This window comes from Hypanus sabinus, chromosome 5 (assembly GCF_030144855.1).
Source record: "Hypanus sabinus isolate sHypSab1 chromosome 5, sHypSab1.hap1, whole genome shotgun sequence".
NCBI lineage: Eukaryota > Metazoa > Chordata > Chondrichthyes > Myliobatiformes > Dasyatidae > Hypanus > Hypanus sabinus.
The window spans coordinates 158,181,758-158,197,469 of NC_082710.1; the positions used below are offsets into that span (position 1 = coordinate 158,181,758).

Below are 15,712 nucleotides of genomic sequence, written 5' to 3' on the forward strand. Positions count from 1 at the left end.
TGGGATGCCTGTCAGACTACCATAGACAGCTCCATTTCTCTGGGATGTTTGTCAGACTACCATAGACAGCTCCATTTCACTGGGATGTTTGTCAGACTACCATAGACAGCTCCATTTCTCTGGGATGTTTGTCAGACTACAGTAGACAGCTCCATTTCTCTGGGATGTTTGTCAGACTACAGTAGACAGCTCCATTCCACTGGGATGTTTGTCAGACTACAGTAGACAGCTCCATTCCACTGGGATGTTTGTCAGACTACAGTAGAGAGTTTTCTTTCTCTGGTATGTTTGTCAGACTACCATAGACAGCTCCATTCCACTGGGATGTTTGTCAGACTACAGTAGACAGCTCCATTCCACTGGGATGTTTGTCAGACTACAGTAGAGAGTTTTCTTTCTCTGGTATGTTTGTCAGACTACCATAGACAGCTCCATTCCACTGGGATGTTTGTCAGACTACAGTAGAGAGAGTTCTTTCACTGGGATGTTTGTCAGACTACAGTAGAGAGTTTTCTTTCTCTGGTATGTTTGTCAGACTACCATAGACAGTTCCATTTCACTGGGATGTTTGTCAGACTACAGTAGAGAGAGTTCTTTCACTGGGATGTTTGTCAGACTACTGCAGACAGCTCCCTTTCTCTGGGTTGTTTTGATATGGCTGCTTTAGTAAAAGTTCTTGTATTAACATCTCTGATGATCTGTTCTGATCTCACATATAGATGCAATCACAAAGAAGGCTTGCCAGTGCCCGTACATTCTTAAGGAGATCAGTCGAACAGTCTTCTTCTGATGCTTTGCTGAATATACTGACTGACTGCAGCCTGGCCTGGTACAGTATTTCCAACACACAGGATGCAAGAAGCTGCAGAGAGCAGTGGACACAATCCAGTCCATCATGGGCATGCATCACTATTAACAGTATTGCCTCAAGAAGGTGGCTTCTATAAGCAAGTACCCCTACCATCCGTGTCATGCCTTCTTCTCACTGCTACCATCAGGTGGGGGTACAGAAGATGGAATTCCTACCACCACCACCAGGCTCAGCGACAGCTTTTCCTACAGCCATCATGTCCCTGAAGAGACTTTAACCCTAGCTCATCAATGAAGTTCTTGCCATTCCATGGACTTGTCTCTGTTTATGGTTCTATTGTAGTAATGTATTGTTTTGCACAGTGTTGTTTCTTCACTCTCTAGTATAAGTTATTTATAATTTATATATAACTTATGTTCAGTGTGCTGTCTGAATCTAAGCGTGTGATATTGCTGCAAGCGTTTCATTGTTCTCATTCTTCAACACAACTGACAATAAACAACTTGACTTGACAGGCAGATTTCAGATTGACTTCTGCCCTATGAGGCTGGGGTCTCGGACCACTGCAGCCATGATGAACTAGCACCTGAGAGGTGCGGTCCTTCTGGGGTTGTGTGGGTCTGGCGGCTATGAGGCGGGGGCTGGGATTGGATTGATGACAGCATCTTCAGAGAAATGAGGCACGCCTCAGTCCCTGGATAAGACACTGAGGCTATACGTATATATCTTTGCCTCTATGGACAGGAGGATTCTACTGACATGCATCTGGCCCCAGATGTCAGACAGCAGAGGCGCAGTTGTGAATACATGGGGCGACTTAAATGTCAAGTGATCTCCATGGGATTGTTGTCAAACACTTGCTGAGAAGGATGGGCCAACTCCAGAGAGGAAGGGGCACCTTTCTGTCTCTGTGCAACTTTCTGCAGGTGGGAGTACAGGGCTCACCCACGCTTCTTGTTATCTGTCTGGGCACTCCTGCGACATCTAACCAGGGGCAGTGTTGCGGCATGAGCTCCTTCCCTGGTGAGCCTGCTACCCCAGACTCTCTGCACCTTCTGAATGACCAGGGTGCCTGGTGTTTGTCCCCATGCCATGCACCCACCTCACCCGGGGGCTTCTCCCCTCACTCTGCTAAAGGCTGCAGAGGTGTTACGAGGAGTCAGGAGCAAAAGCAGCTTGCTCTTCTGCATCACTTTCCTCCCTGGGCCCTTCACCTGATCCAACTCCTAGTTCTCCCTTATTGGTGGCTAAGGTGGCAACACAAGGGAGATTGTGTGCCTCACTTCATTCCCTGGTATGATAAAACACCAGAGAGGTGCACTGATCAGAGGCACCCACAGTGAATGGATTGATGAGGGTTACACATAACAGGGGTGAATTTGTGTAGACTTCAGTGACTCTGCCTGGAGTCCATTTGCCTTTGAGCGTTTGCCCTGCCCATGAGGAAGTTTCCCTCTGTCACTCATGTGAGCAGTGAGCACAACAGAGACCCTCCCAGCCTGCTGCCTTCCTTCCTTCCAGTGCAGACATTTATCTAAAATGGGCAAAGAAAAGAGTAATTTTATCATGAGTTCCAGCCCTCTGTCTGGTATGTGTGTGTGTGTGTGTGTAGTGTGTTTTAGCTGGTGTGATCATGAGTGTAAGTGTGGTGTGTTCTAGTGGGCATCAGGATAAGAGTGTGTGTGTGTGTGTGTGTGTGTGTGTGTGTGTGTGTGTCTGTGTGTGTACTAGAAGATGGGAGAATGGAAGTGTTTCACTGTGTGTTTTGTGGGGATAGCGATGTGTACAGAGTGCGGAGGTCAGAGTCTCTGAGTTAACGGGACTAAGGTAGGACTGTGCGAGCTACAGGCTATGGCACTTACCTTGGCACATCTTCTGAAGTTATCTTACTTCCTCTGGCAATTGCTCCAGACTGTCGCTCCAGGTGTTCAGGACATTGGCCATCCACGGTGAACGGTGCCTCAAAGGCTTCCTGGTCTTCCACCTGATGTATTGCACCTCTGCCCAACCATCGATCCAATGAACCAAGATCTCTCCACCCATTCCTGTAAACTCCATGCCTCTCGTCCTCCCGTCCATAGCTCTTGATGGCTAGGAACCATCCTGACCCTGCTACTTTCCACATACAGTCCAAGCAAGGAAAGGAGAAAGTGACTGCAGTGAGCTGCTTCTCATGGTGGGTATACACCAACTCTCCTCTCTTGAACCTTCTCCACCTGGAACTGCCGTGCCATACTTGAGAACCCATGTGTTCTCTCACTGAGTTCCTGAACCGTTCTGACATGTGCCACTTAGGTGTCAACCAGCAGATCCCATCCCTTTAGCGGAAGGGGATGCAAAGAGCCCATATGAACTGTTTCACAAAAATTGTGTCTAATCTGTGCTTGAGTGTAAAGTCTGCAGATGTTCCTGTTCTGGCTGCTCTTTGCAGAATCGCAAGTCTGCAAATCTGCCACCATGACCAAAGATCCCATGTTAAAATGTCATGATTCTGAAACAATATTGTCTTATTGGCACTGTACCTATTTAGTGCTTCTTCTCATCAAAATGAACCCTAGTGCTTTTGACAAATGCAGCAAACCCTTTACTACACAAGCTCTTAAGCGAAGCTTGAGGTCACAATCTTCACTAAGGAAGATTAAAGGAACTTTAAAAGACATTAGAATGGTAAGGTGCAGCCTGCATGGATTTTGAGGAGTTTCACGGAAAGTGATTGAGCTATTATCTTACAAAATACTTGTTTTCCTTCTGCTTTCTTACTTAGAAGATTAGAAAAACAATATCAGCTCAGAACTGAATATGACTCTTATTCCTAGAACATTACCAGGAGGTTCACGAAAATGATCCCAGGAATGAAAGGGTTAACAGAAAGTGTTAGCTCTGGCTTTGTACTCATTGGAGTTTAGAAGAATGGGGGGCTGGTATAGAATCTCATTGTAACCTATTGAATATTGAAAGCCCTGGATAAAGCAGATGAGAAGAGGATGTATCTGTAGCAGGTGAGTCTAGGACTAGAGTGCACAGCCTCAGAAATGAGGAATGTCCATTTAGAACAGAAATGAGGAAGATTTTCTTTAGCCAGAGTATGATGAATCTGTGGAATTTATTGCCATAGACAACTAGAATCAGGAGCACAAACAAACTACTGGAAGAACGTGGTGGGTCAGACAGCATCTGCAGAGGCAGAGGGATGGTCAACATTGAGGACCGAGACCCAGCATCAGCATGGAGGGTCCAGTATATTGAAGTAAGAGGGTGGGTGAGACACAGGTTGGTAGGTGATAGATAGAACCAGATTGGGAGTGGATGATAAGCTAATGGAACCAGTTGGGGGTTAGGTATTAAGGGGAGAAGTGACAAACGGAGAGAGAACCTGGGTCAATCAGTGAGAGTGGGAAAGGAACACACTGTTGTGGGTTTGCTGAATAAGAAAAATTACCATTCATACCATTGGGTTGTAGGCAAATATGTTATTCTAGTTTGCCTTGGCCCTCACTATGGCAGTGGAGAAGGCTGAGGACAAGCAGGTCAATGCAGAATTAGGAGAATGGGAATGGGAGTGGAAATAACATGTAACTGGGAGCTCAAGATGGCCTTTAAGCACAGAGCATAGGTGCTCTGCAAATCAGTTACTGAGTCTACACTTGGTCTTGTGGACATAGACGAGGCCAAACCATGAATACCAAAATCAGGTGGAAGAGATGCATGTGAATCTTTGCCTTCTCTGGAGGGCTGTTTAGGTTTCTGGATGGTGAAATGTGAGGAGGTGGAGGGACACAGGTGTTACACCTCCTATGCTTGCAGGCGAAAGTGCCTGGAGATGGGGATGAGTGGCTGGGCAAAGGGAACCAGCGAGTCACACCAATCACAATGTGTTAAAGACCAGAGATTTGTTTTAACGATATTAATTAGGAGATAAATTCTGGCGTGGACAGAGAAGAACTCTTTATTCTTTGATATAACATTTAATGTGTACTGAGCAGCAGAGTCCCATTTTACTGTGTGACCTGATAGCACAGCTCTGTATTGTCAGCCTGAGTTTGTACATTTCTACCTCTGTAGTGGGGCTTGAATTTATAACCTTCGGACTGAAAAGCCCGTCCAACATGGGAATCTAATGGCATATTAATCCAAATGACAGCAAAGATTATATAGAAATCCAAATGGATTTCAAATTCTTGATGAATAGGTATTACAACTGAAGAAGTTTCTCGGCCCACAACGTCAACACTTCATTCATTTCCACAGATGCTGCCTGGCCTGTTGAGTTCCTCCAAAACTTTGTGTGTGCTGCTTAGGTATTACAAGTAGTCCGGGTGAAGGGAATTGGCCTGAGATGCAGACTGTCCATTTCCTTCCACAGATGCTGCCTGGATGCTGAGCTCCTCCAGAGGTTCTTTTCTTTTCTACAATTAAGACAAGTTTTTAACATCATTTATATCAATCCTGACTCTTTACTATTAACTTATTTGTATTTGCTCAGATGTTTTCACCAGCAGAGTGCTGACAGCTGAAGAGGAACAAGAGAACAAAGTTAAAGAACTGGCTCAGTGGCACAGTTGGTAGATTGACTGCCACAGCTCTAGTGACCCAAATTCACTCCTGACCTCCAATGCTGTCTGTGTAGAACTTGCATGTTCTGCCCGTGTTTGTGTAGGTTTCTGCTCAAATCAATTCAAGTTTATTGATATATAAGAGATACAGGATCAGAATGAGGCCATTCAGTCCATCGAGTCTGCTCTACTATTCACTAATGAATGATTTATTACTCCTTCTCAACCCTATTCTCCTGCCTCCTCCTCATACCCACTCTAGTCAAGAACCTATCAACCTGCCCTTTAAATACGCTTAATGACTTAGCCTCACCAGCCATTTCTGGCAAAGAATTCCACAGATTTCTGTCTTATGCCCAAAGAAATTCCTCTTCATTTTTGTTCTAAGGGGAAATCCTTTTATTCTGAGGCTGTGCCCTCAGGTCCTAGCCTTACTTACAGATGGAGGTGTCCTCCCCATGTCCACTCTATCCAGCCCTTTCACTTTTGCACAAGTATGGTGAGGTACAAATACAATGGAAAACTTGCTTGAAGCGGCATGTCAAGGAGATGGGTTCAAGCAACACACAGAACATAAATACACAAAAATTATATACGGTTATAAAGGCATGTGCATTGGCAGGTTAATTGGCCTTTGTAACTGTCTGCGGGTGTGGTACAATCTGGACAGTGCTGATGGAAATGGGAAGGAGAATATAAATGGGGTTAGTGTAGGATCAGTGAATAGTTGTGGCTGGTGCAGACTCAGTGGGTCAACGGACCCACTGACTCCATGACTGTAGGCTTAGATTATGGGGTAGGTTGTCATAAGGACAACAAGATGAAATAGAGGGAGTTGATCTTTTTAAAATTCAACTACAGGTTGACTTGATGTCATTGAAGGTCATTGAAGATGGAAATATCAGATGATATAGACTTAACGGAAGTAACAATAAAATATTATTCCATCCTGTCAAATTAATGCCAAACTATTGTAGAAATGAGTCTTAAAAATACTCATAGTAGCAAAAGTGTGATCACTTGAGCTGAGTATGATGTTTTCCTACGTGGGACAAAAGAAATGAATACCATCATTCTGGTAGGTCTGTGTCATACACCGGGGATGGGCAATGAAATCTGTAACTTGGATCTATCAAAAACATCTTCACTTTCCTGCAATGTTTCCAGGTTCTCAGGTCCACCAGTTGACTCAAAATATGAAAGTACATCTCTTGAATGTTCAGTCTAGTCCATGCATCGTTAAGTGATTTAACATATTTGTTTTCCTCTGCTGTTCATAACTCACCAAGATTACTTTCATTCTAAAATAACATCTCTTTTTAGTGAACATGCGATAAGATTGTAAATGATTCCATTCCTCACAATGGACAATGCTCTGGCTTTATGTGGATGTGGTCCTACCCACCTGTTTCAGGGGAGAAGAAAGCAATCCTATTCAGCCTGTCCCAACATTTCCAAAGAGCTAACCAACTATTCCTTTATCCTTTCCATTCTCCATGGGTCTTCAGACTCCCTTCTGAAAGCCATGGAATCAGAGAGGTATGCAGAACATGAAAACAGGCCCTTCTGCCCACTGAGTCTCTGCCAACCTTCAAGCACCTATTTGCACTAAACCTGTCCTTGCTCCTGTTATTCTCCCCATATTCTCATCAATCCTGCCCCACTCCCTAATCCCTACATTCTACCACAGTTACACACACAGGGTAATTTGCAGTGGCCAGTTCTCATGCCAGGATGCACACTTCCTGGCTGTGAGAGGAAACCAGAGCACATGGAGGAAACCCATATGCAGTCACCAGGAGAATGTCCAGTCTCCACACGGCAGCCTGGGATCAGGATTGAACCCGTGTTATTGGAGCTGGGAGCTGCTCCACTGCATTAGCACTTATTGATGAAACTGCCCTTATTTCCTTTCAGAAAGTTCACATTCACAAGTCTCCTCAATGTGCATCTGTCTCTTGCCAAACACTTTAAATCCAGATCCTTGATTATTTCAAGACAGGGGATTTATCTTATTTACTCCATCATTACTCTTCATGATTTTGAATACTTCATTGAGTTTTCTTATTGTCTTCTATACTCTGAGAACACAATTGCTCAGGGTCTCCATGTAACAAAAGCTTCTCATCCTTTACAGTTTTATAAGATTTGCTCCTGTATACTATGCTTCTCGTCTCCTGCATAAAAGAGGCCTTTTGAATTCATCCTGTCATCTTCAGAGCAAAAAGTTCTGGACCCATTATCAATTCTCAAGGGAAATCAATGCATTCCCTCTCCCTCCAGAAAGAGAACTAGAGTCATGGAGAGATACAACATGCTTACAAGCCCTTCAGCCCATCAAGTCCATGCCAACCATCAAGCACCAATTTGCATTAATCCTATCCAAACTCATTTTATTTCAAGCAGTTGTAAATCAAGGTAACTGGACTTACAGAGTTGTCTGGAAGACATTTCGACACTCATCCAAGAGACTTCTTCAGTTCTGATCCATGGTGGATAGTTTTCTGGCTTAAAAACTCTGTGAGTTGTTAAATGTACAGCAATCACATAAGGGTTGTTAAGAGTCATAGAGGCAATTAGTCTTATCTTTGCATGGATGGAGGTGTGAACTGTTATGATGACGCCAGGTTGGCGATGTTAGGACTGCATTGTAAGTAGCTGATAGGTGGTGTGTACCCCACCCCCTCTGTTCAGGGATGGGTTTTCCAGTTTGACAAAGGTGGCTTCTTTAACCCCTTTTTCAAACCACTTGTCCTCCCTGTCCAAAGTGTGCACAATGTTATCATCAAAGGAGAAATCTGAAGAAGCCTCTTCGGATGAGTGGTGAAACACAGCAAGTTCAGTTGCCTTGATTTACTACTGCTTGATATACAATGAACTGGATGACTGAGAACCTTCACAGACAACTCATTTTATTCTCCCCACATCCCCTCAACTCCCCAGAGATTCTATCATGCATGTGAACTGATTCCACAACCTATGGACTCACTTTCAAGGACTCTGAAACTCATGTTCTCAGTGTTATTTAATATTTGCATAGTTTGTCTGCCTTTGCACATTGTTTGTTTGTCAGTCTTTGTGTGTAGTTTTTCATTGATCCTATTGTATGTCTTTGTCCTACTGCGAATGCCTGCAAGGAATGGGATCTCAGGGTAGTATATGGTGACATATGCTTACTTTGATAATAAATTTACTTTGAAATTTGAACACGTGAGGGGCAATTTATAGTGGACAATTAATCTACTAACCTGAAATATCTTTGCAGGAGCGTCCAGGGGAAGGCAGCACCGTCAGAGGGAGAACGTGCAAGCTCCACGCAGACAGCACCAGAGATCAGCATCGAACCTGGCTCAATTATCTGCACGTTGTTTCTGCCTCTTATTCAGTTTTATTTGATCTTTCAATTTCTTCACTTCAGATTCACATCCGCCCTCAACAGTAACAACAGAGGTTAAGGCAGCTCCAGCTTTGAGGAGTGTCTGCATTCTGAATGAGACCCTCACTTTGAAAGATCTACTCCGACTAGATTTGCTGTCTTTAGGCGAGGAAGTCTGTGTGTGTCTATAGCAGGTGAACATAAAAGGCTGCCCAAAGCATGAGCATTAAAGAAGATTATCTCCAAAATCTTGACCAATATTTATTTTTCAACAGCTCAAAACAGGAGCTGCACAATAGCGTAGCTGTCAGTGCAATCGTGTCACAGCACCAGCAACCACTGATCAGGGTTCCATTCCCACCCCTGTCTTTGAGGAGTCGGTATGTTCTTCCCATGATTGTGTGGGTTTCCACCGTGTGCTCCAGTTTCCTCCCATGTTCCAAAGACATATGGTTACAGTGGCAAATCATGCTCATGAATTGTTGGAGTGTGGCAACAGTTGCGGGCTACCCAGTGCTTATTTGATGCAAATGTCACATTTCACCGTATGCTTCAGTGTTTCAATGTGCATGTGACAAATAAATCTTACCTTTTATCTTCACTATATGTTTATGTTTGTGCAGGAGCATTTTGTTTGCAATTCAGCTGTTATATTTCTCCTAATTATGTTTCACTAGCTGGTATGCAATGTACTCTGGGGTGACTCGTGGTAACAAAGGGTAGGGTAGCTCAGCAAAAGACTAGCACAGCTGCTCAGTATATGCATCGTATCTAGGAAAGACTAATGTGGAATTTCAACATGGAAGGTACAATATAATGAAGTAAATTTTCCTGAACCACTATAAAGGTACTGAGTAAACATCCTGAAAACAGTATATTGAGCAGTCAGTGGAGCTGCTGCCTCCTCAGGGTAGAGATTGGAGTTCAGTCCTCATCTCAGATGCTGTGGAGTTTGTACACGCCTCTCTGAGACCATATGGGTTTCCTGGGTTCTCTGGTTTGCTCCCACATCCCAAAGTTGGTGGGTAGGTGTATTTATTGCCCACTATAAATTACTCACAGCATATGGATGAGTTGTAGAGTTTTTTTTTGGTGGGGAGTTGATGTAAATGTGGGGAGAAATAAAATGTGGGTTAATAATTGATTTGGCTATTGTAATATACACCAGGAGCACTGAAATTCCTTGTTCATATGAAGTGCAAAGAGTAAACCATGTACATGGTGATAATAAACAGAGCAACAGAATGGGGGCAGAGACCGTTTTGCAAAGTCAAGGAGAGCAAAGTGACCTGCTCAAGTGGCAAGAAAGGAACAAGCGAGGGAGGTGGGGTTAAAGGTATGAGAATGTGGCTGCCTCACAGAATATGGAAGAGGTAAATGGTTTAGAAGTCTGGTAGCAGTGGGGAAGACATTTCTTTTTTCAAACTCCCTTAACTTCTCTCAGAAGGTACTAGAGAGAAAAGGGAAGAGGGAAGGATTGGTGTAAATGGCTACATGTTGGTCAGCACAGATTCCATCTTCTATCTCTCTATTATCCTGTACATGGTTTTTGTGTGTTTTTCTCAGGTGGAATAGGTTCAGTCAGCATTGGTTGCTAGCAAAGGGATGGTGAAATGGGTTTCCATGCCATTTTGATTTGTCAGTTGCTCATCCATAATAATCACAACGTTGGGGTCAGAACTAATGGCAGACCTCTCAGCTGGAATGTTCCCACTTCCAGTGTCTATGATATCAACATAATCATTTCCATTACGTAAATTTCAGAATGAGAAAGGCTTTCATCTTTCCCTAAATAGTACAGGATCGGATGCTTTGTTTAAATCAGAATAGACGCTATTTACTGCTCAAGGGGAATAGCACATTTTCTTCATACATTTCAATTGACTGTCATTAGACAAGGTATAACAGAAGAACAATACAAAGGATAGCTTCATTCATTGAGTCAAATAACGCAGAAGATGTTACTAAGTATGCTATGATGGCTGTGCCAATTAGCTTTGTGCTCCTGTTCTTACCTGATGGGTCTATAATTGCTTCCCTTTAAAGTTTTTATCCAAATCCTTTCTCAAAGTTATTATAGAATTTGCTTCTCAATTTCCACCACTCTACTAGTCACGAAGTTCCAGATCATACAAGTCCCTGTGCTTTATAAATCATACTCTTCATAATTCAGCATTATCAAATCACCCTTAATCTTCTTTACTAGAAGACGGGCAATCCTGAATTCACTCCAGACTTTTAAGAGTTCAGAACACAGACTACAACTTTAAACTGGATCTTTAGGGAACACACTAGGCTGAAAGTTGAGTGAATTTCTAGAGGAATAGAGTATGGGAGCAGGGATGTGATGTTGAGGCTCTATAAGGCACTGGTAAGACCTCACTTGGAATACTGTGTGCAGTTTTGGGCTCTTTTTTTAAGAAAGGATGTGCTGACATTGGAGAGAGTTCGGAGAAGACTCACTAGAATGATTCAGGAAATGAGAAGGTTAACATATGAGGAACCTTTGACTGCTTTTGGATTGTACTCGGAGTTTAGAAGAATGAAGGGGGGACCTCATAGAAACACTTTGAGCGTTGAAAGGCATGGACAGAGTGGATGTGGCAAAGCTGTTTCCCATGGTGGGGGAGTCTAGTACGAGAGGACATGACTTGAGGATTGCAGGGCACCCATTCAGAACAGAGATGTGAAAAAAAATTTTAGTCAGAGGGTGGTGAATCTATGGAATTTGTTGCCACGGGTGGCAGTGGAGGCCAAGCCTTTGGGTGTATTTAAGACAGAGATTGATAGGTATCTGAGTAGTCAGGGCATCAAAGGCTATGGTGAGAAGGCGGGGGAATGGGACTAAAAGGGAGATTGGATCAACTCATGATGAAATGGCAGAGCAGACACGATGGGCCGAATGGCCGATTTCTGCTCCTTTGTCTTATGGTCTTATGGAAAGATTATGTGGAGAAGGCAGGAGGATAGGGTTGAGAGGGGAAATGGGTCAGCCATGCTCTTTGTCTTATGGGCTGATGCTTCTACATAGAAAGACCAATAAAACTGTGACACCTTTACATTTGTAGTTGGTGCACAGCTAATTGTTAATTTTAAGAGTCATGACATGACTTCTTTAGTTAACAAAGTATCATGGAGTTACGTATCTGTCATATCTCTGCAGAATGACGAGACATTGTTGAGGGGCTATCTGTTCTTTTCCTCCGCTTTAATCCTTCCCCTTGTCACTCTGGACCTGAACTGAATCCAGGCCTTAAAAGTTAAGTTTGCATTTTCCAATTTCACACCTCTCCTTTCTTCCAAAGAGGTTGCATATTTCATAACATTTTGAAACCAAGTGTTGTTTGATCAACAGACCAAAGCTCATTAATTCTCAAGTGCCTGTTGTGGCATTTCTCTAGCAATTTCCAGTTAAAATTTCAGAGCACAGAGTCACCCAAACATAAGAGGCTGCAGATGCTGGAAGCTGGACCAACAATCTGCTGGAGGTTCTCATAGGTCAAGAGCATCGATGCCGTTCAAACACCCTGAGATCACTTGGGTCTGTTCCTGCCCACAGCAAGCAAGATAAATCCATTCTGGCCAATCGTCAAGCCATGAACATTCATCAGCAAAATGACAGAAGATGTTATTGACAATGCAATCAGGAGGCACTTACCAATAACATGCTCTTCCATGTTCATTTGGGCTCCTGTCTGGTTTATCTGACTCCGTATCCCATTGCAGCCGAACAAAAACAAAGGTACGGAATTCCAGAGATGAATTGAGAGAGGCAGTCCTCGATATCAAAGCAGCATTTCACCCCAGTGAAAGTGAAGTCAATTAGTATCAAGGGAAAAATGATGGTGTTGTCTGATCTCTTGAGCCCCATGGCATTTCTTCAGGGCAGCTTTGGGACAGGGTAAAAGGCCGGGCAATGTTCGTTTGTTTCCTCAGTGATCAAGCACTCATCATAAGGTCAGAAGCAAGGATAGCAGCTGGTAGCTGTAGCATATACAGCATTGCCAGCCAGGGAAGACACTGGAGCAGTCTAGGCAGAAGGACCTGGACAACATTTAGGCAGGGGCTGAACGGGGAAGTTACATTTACAAGAGCTTCTTCAACAAGATCAAATCCAACTGCCTCCCCTTGACATTCACCAGCACTCGTGTCAACAGAACCTCCATCAACAACACTCTGGGGAAGCTACCAATGACCAGAAACTTGACAGACCCGAATTCTTAAATACATGGAATTTAGAACAAGCAAAGGCTAAAAATATTGTGGCAAGTGATTCAGACTCTGGTTTCCCAAGACTCTCTACTCAATCAGCACTGAAGTTGGAGACTCTTCATTTGCCTGCATTGAGTACTGCTCCTTATGCACTCAAAGAGCTCGACACCCACCCCCCACCCCCACAGGACTAAGCAGCTTACTTGATTCACAACCATCCACCTCACCAGGACAGCATTGCTGCATTGCAACCAGCTGCAAAATGCACTGCTGCATCTCGCCAAGGGTTCAACATCAAAAACTCTAAAAATGTGCAACTTAGAAGGACAGGATAGGAAATGCACAGGAACATCACAAAGGATCACACCCACTTAAACAAAAATCCTTGCTCAGTCAAAATCCTGGATTATCCTATATCCATCAAGAAAGAGAATGATCATCATCTTTTCAAAAAAATTTAGGAAGGGATGATAAATGGCAATAATACATTCTGTATATGAAAAGGTCAAAAGCACAGGATGACTTTGTTTTAATCCAATCGAAAAGGACAGGGTGCGATGACTCAAACCAAGAGAAACAACAGAGTTTAGATAGACTGAACTAAACGTTTGACTGGAAGTTTGTCACTTGGGATGTTATTGTAGAAACAGACAAGGTGCTGAGGATATGGAATCTCAGTCATACAGCATGGACACTGACCCTTTTGCAAACCTCATCCATGCCCACCAAGATTCCTATCTAAGCTAGTCCCATTTGCACCATATCCTTCTGAACTCCTCCTACTCATGCACCTGACCACACATTCCAGAAACGCACCAACCTCGAGGTGAATAAGTTGCCTCTTGGATCCCCTTTAAATCTTTCTCCTCTCACCTTAAACCTATGCTCTCAAGCTTCTGATATGTATTACAAGAGCAACGTTCACACTACAAGTCAACAGAGAGATGAGGTACTTCACGTTATGCCACCACCGTTAGAGTTTACGGATAGAGGAATAACTGATAGAGGAATAACTGATGAATTTTAAAGAAAAAGTTGATAAAAGACGAACTAATGACTTCTCATAAAATATTACAGCAATGCCGGGGGCCAGTTGTTCCACTCTGGCTCTACTGGCTGGTTGCAAGAGTTATTCTTAGTTTTCCACTAATTCCCCATGCCCCTGCAAATTTTTCCTTTTAATCAAATTCACATCCAGTTCTATTTTTATCCTGCTCCCTTTTCCAGAACAAATTTATTCCCTTACATCAGGACTTTGGTTCTTTGTTAATGTTTAGGACAGTGTCCTCAGTTACCAGTCACCTTGTTGTGGACAGAATTACTTCCAATCTTCCAAAAAAATTACGTTTTTTAACAAAGGGTCTCCCCTCAGCTGAAACAATCAAAGAGGAAACAATCCAAGTTTGCCCACTCTCTGCTAAAAGTTGTGAATACTATCTAATCCAGGTCACATCCTGGTGAATCTTGTCTGCATCCTCCCACAACCCTTCACAGACATCCTGTAATGCAGTGGCCAGAAATGGATACAACACTCTGAGTGTCACATAACCGAAATTTTATACAAATGATGCTTCCAATACCCTGCTAATTTTTCCAGAGCAAAGGACCCAGCATTTTTCACAAAACTCCTACTATATTGTATGAAGGTTCGAACCTGTTCTTCTCTTCTGTGCTTTTCTATTATGGATCGTAAGAGTCACAGAAAGAAAGAGAACTGAATCAGATCCTTTGGTCTATCTAATCATCAAGCATCCATTTGAACAGCATTATTCTCCCCAGATTTCCATTAATTCCTCCCAGATTGACTCACACACAGGGTAATTGACAGCAGCCAATTAATCTACTGAATTGCACTCTGGAATGAGCATCACTGGGCAATTCTGGGACACCTATGTTCCCAGCGTAATGTTGGAATGGAACTCCATCAGAATCAAAAGGTTACTTTCCCCAAGCAATAAGGCTATTCAACACCTTCACACTCCAACCCACCCATCCTTAGCCCCTACAACCACTTTATAATTTCCTGTCAGTCACCGTATGTCCAGACACTCTTGCGCCTAGTCACTTCATGGACGTACAATCAATCTATGTATATAAGCTATCTTATTTATTTAATTTATTATGTTTATTCTTTATCTTATTGTCTCTTTTGTGATGCTTTAGATCCTTGTCTACTGGAAATGACGTAAATAATCCTTTCAGATAAGTTAATCCATTCTTGGTCTCTCCCCTCCCTGATACAGCAACAAGCCCACTCCAAACCTTCCACTCTGATTTGCTGTTTACCTCCACCTTGATATGAATTTGAAGCCCCTACTCTTTGCCACTCCTGACTCTGAGATTGTTCGAGTCTCAGATGGTGATACACTCTACAATATATCCACATGATATCCACATCTCAGTCCAGCATCATCAGAATATTGGCAGGGTCCAGATTCTCCTCCTCCAACCTCTTGGACACTCTATCTCAGATTTGCCAGGTTTCAATGTCCCCCAAACCCTCCAACTCTGACCTGGCTCTGAGCAAGGTATTGGTCAGCTCAATTTGAATGTCAAAAATATACAACAGTCAGTTTAGGCAGCTGCAACTTAGCACAAGCCAACAGAATCAACTTTTAGACATGTAACTTCATGCACAAATAGTTTGGGGCAAGACATTCTTTGGTTAATGGCTTCCTCATTTTCAATATTCCTTCAGCTGGGAAACCTCTGATTTTTCCATCTTTGAGCCCTCTACAAAGTTTTCATGGCAAAGCTGCC

The 15,712-nt window shown here is 43.2% G+C and overlaps 1 protein-coding gene across 1 annotated transcript in view; it reads right to left on the reverse strand.

Moving 5' to 3' along the window:
- Nucleotides 1-4,787: 4,787 nt before the first annotated feature.
- syngap1a (synaptic Ras GTPase activating protein 1a) overlaps nucleotides 4,788-15,712 on the reverse strand; it is a 640,363-nt gene continuing 629,438 nt past the window's right edge. The window contains exon 19 of the mRNA XM_059970722.1: nucleotides 4,788-5,217. Coding sequence (XP_059826705.1) covers nucleotides 5,113-5,217 — 105 coding nt within the window. The 3' untranslated portion in view covers nucleotides 4,788-5,112. The remainder of the gene's footprint in view (nucleotides 5,218-15,712) is intronic.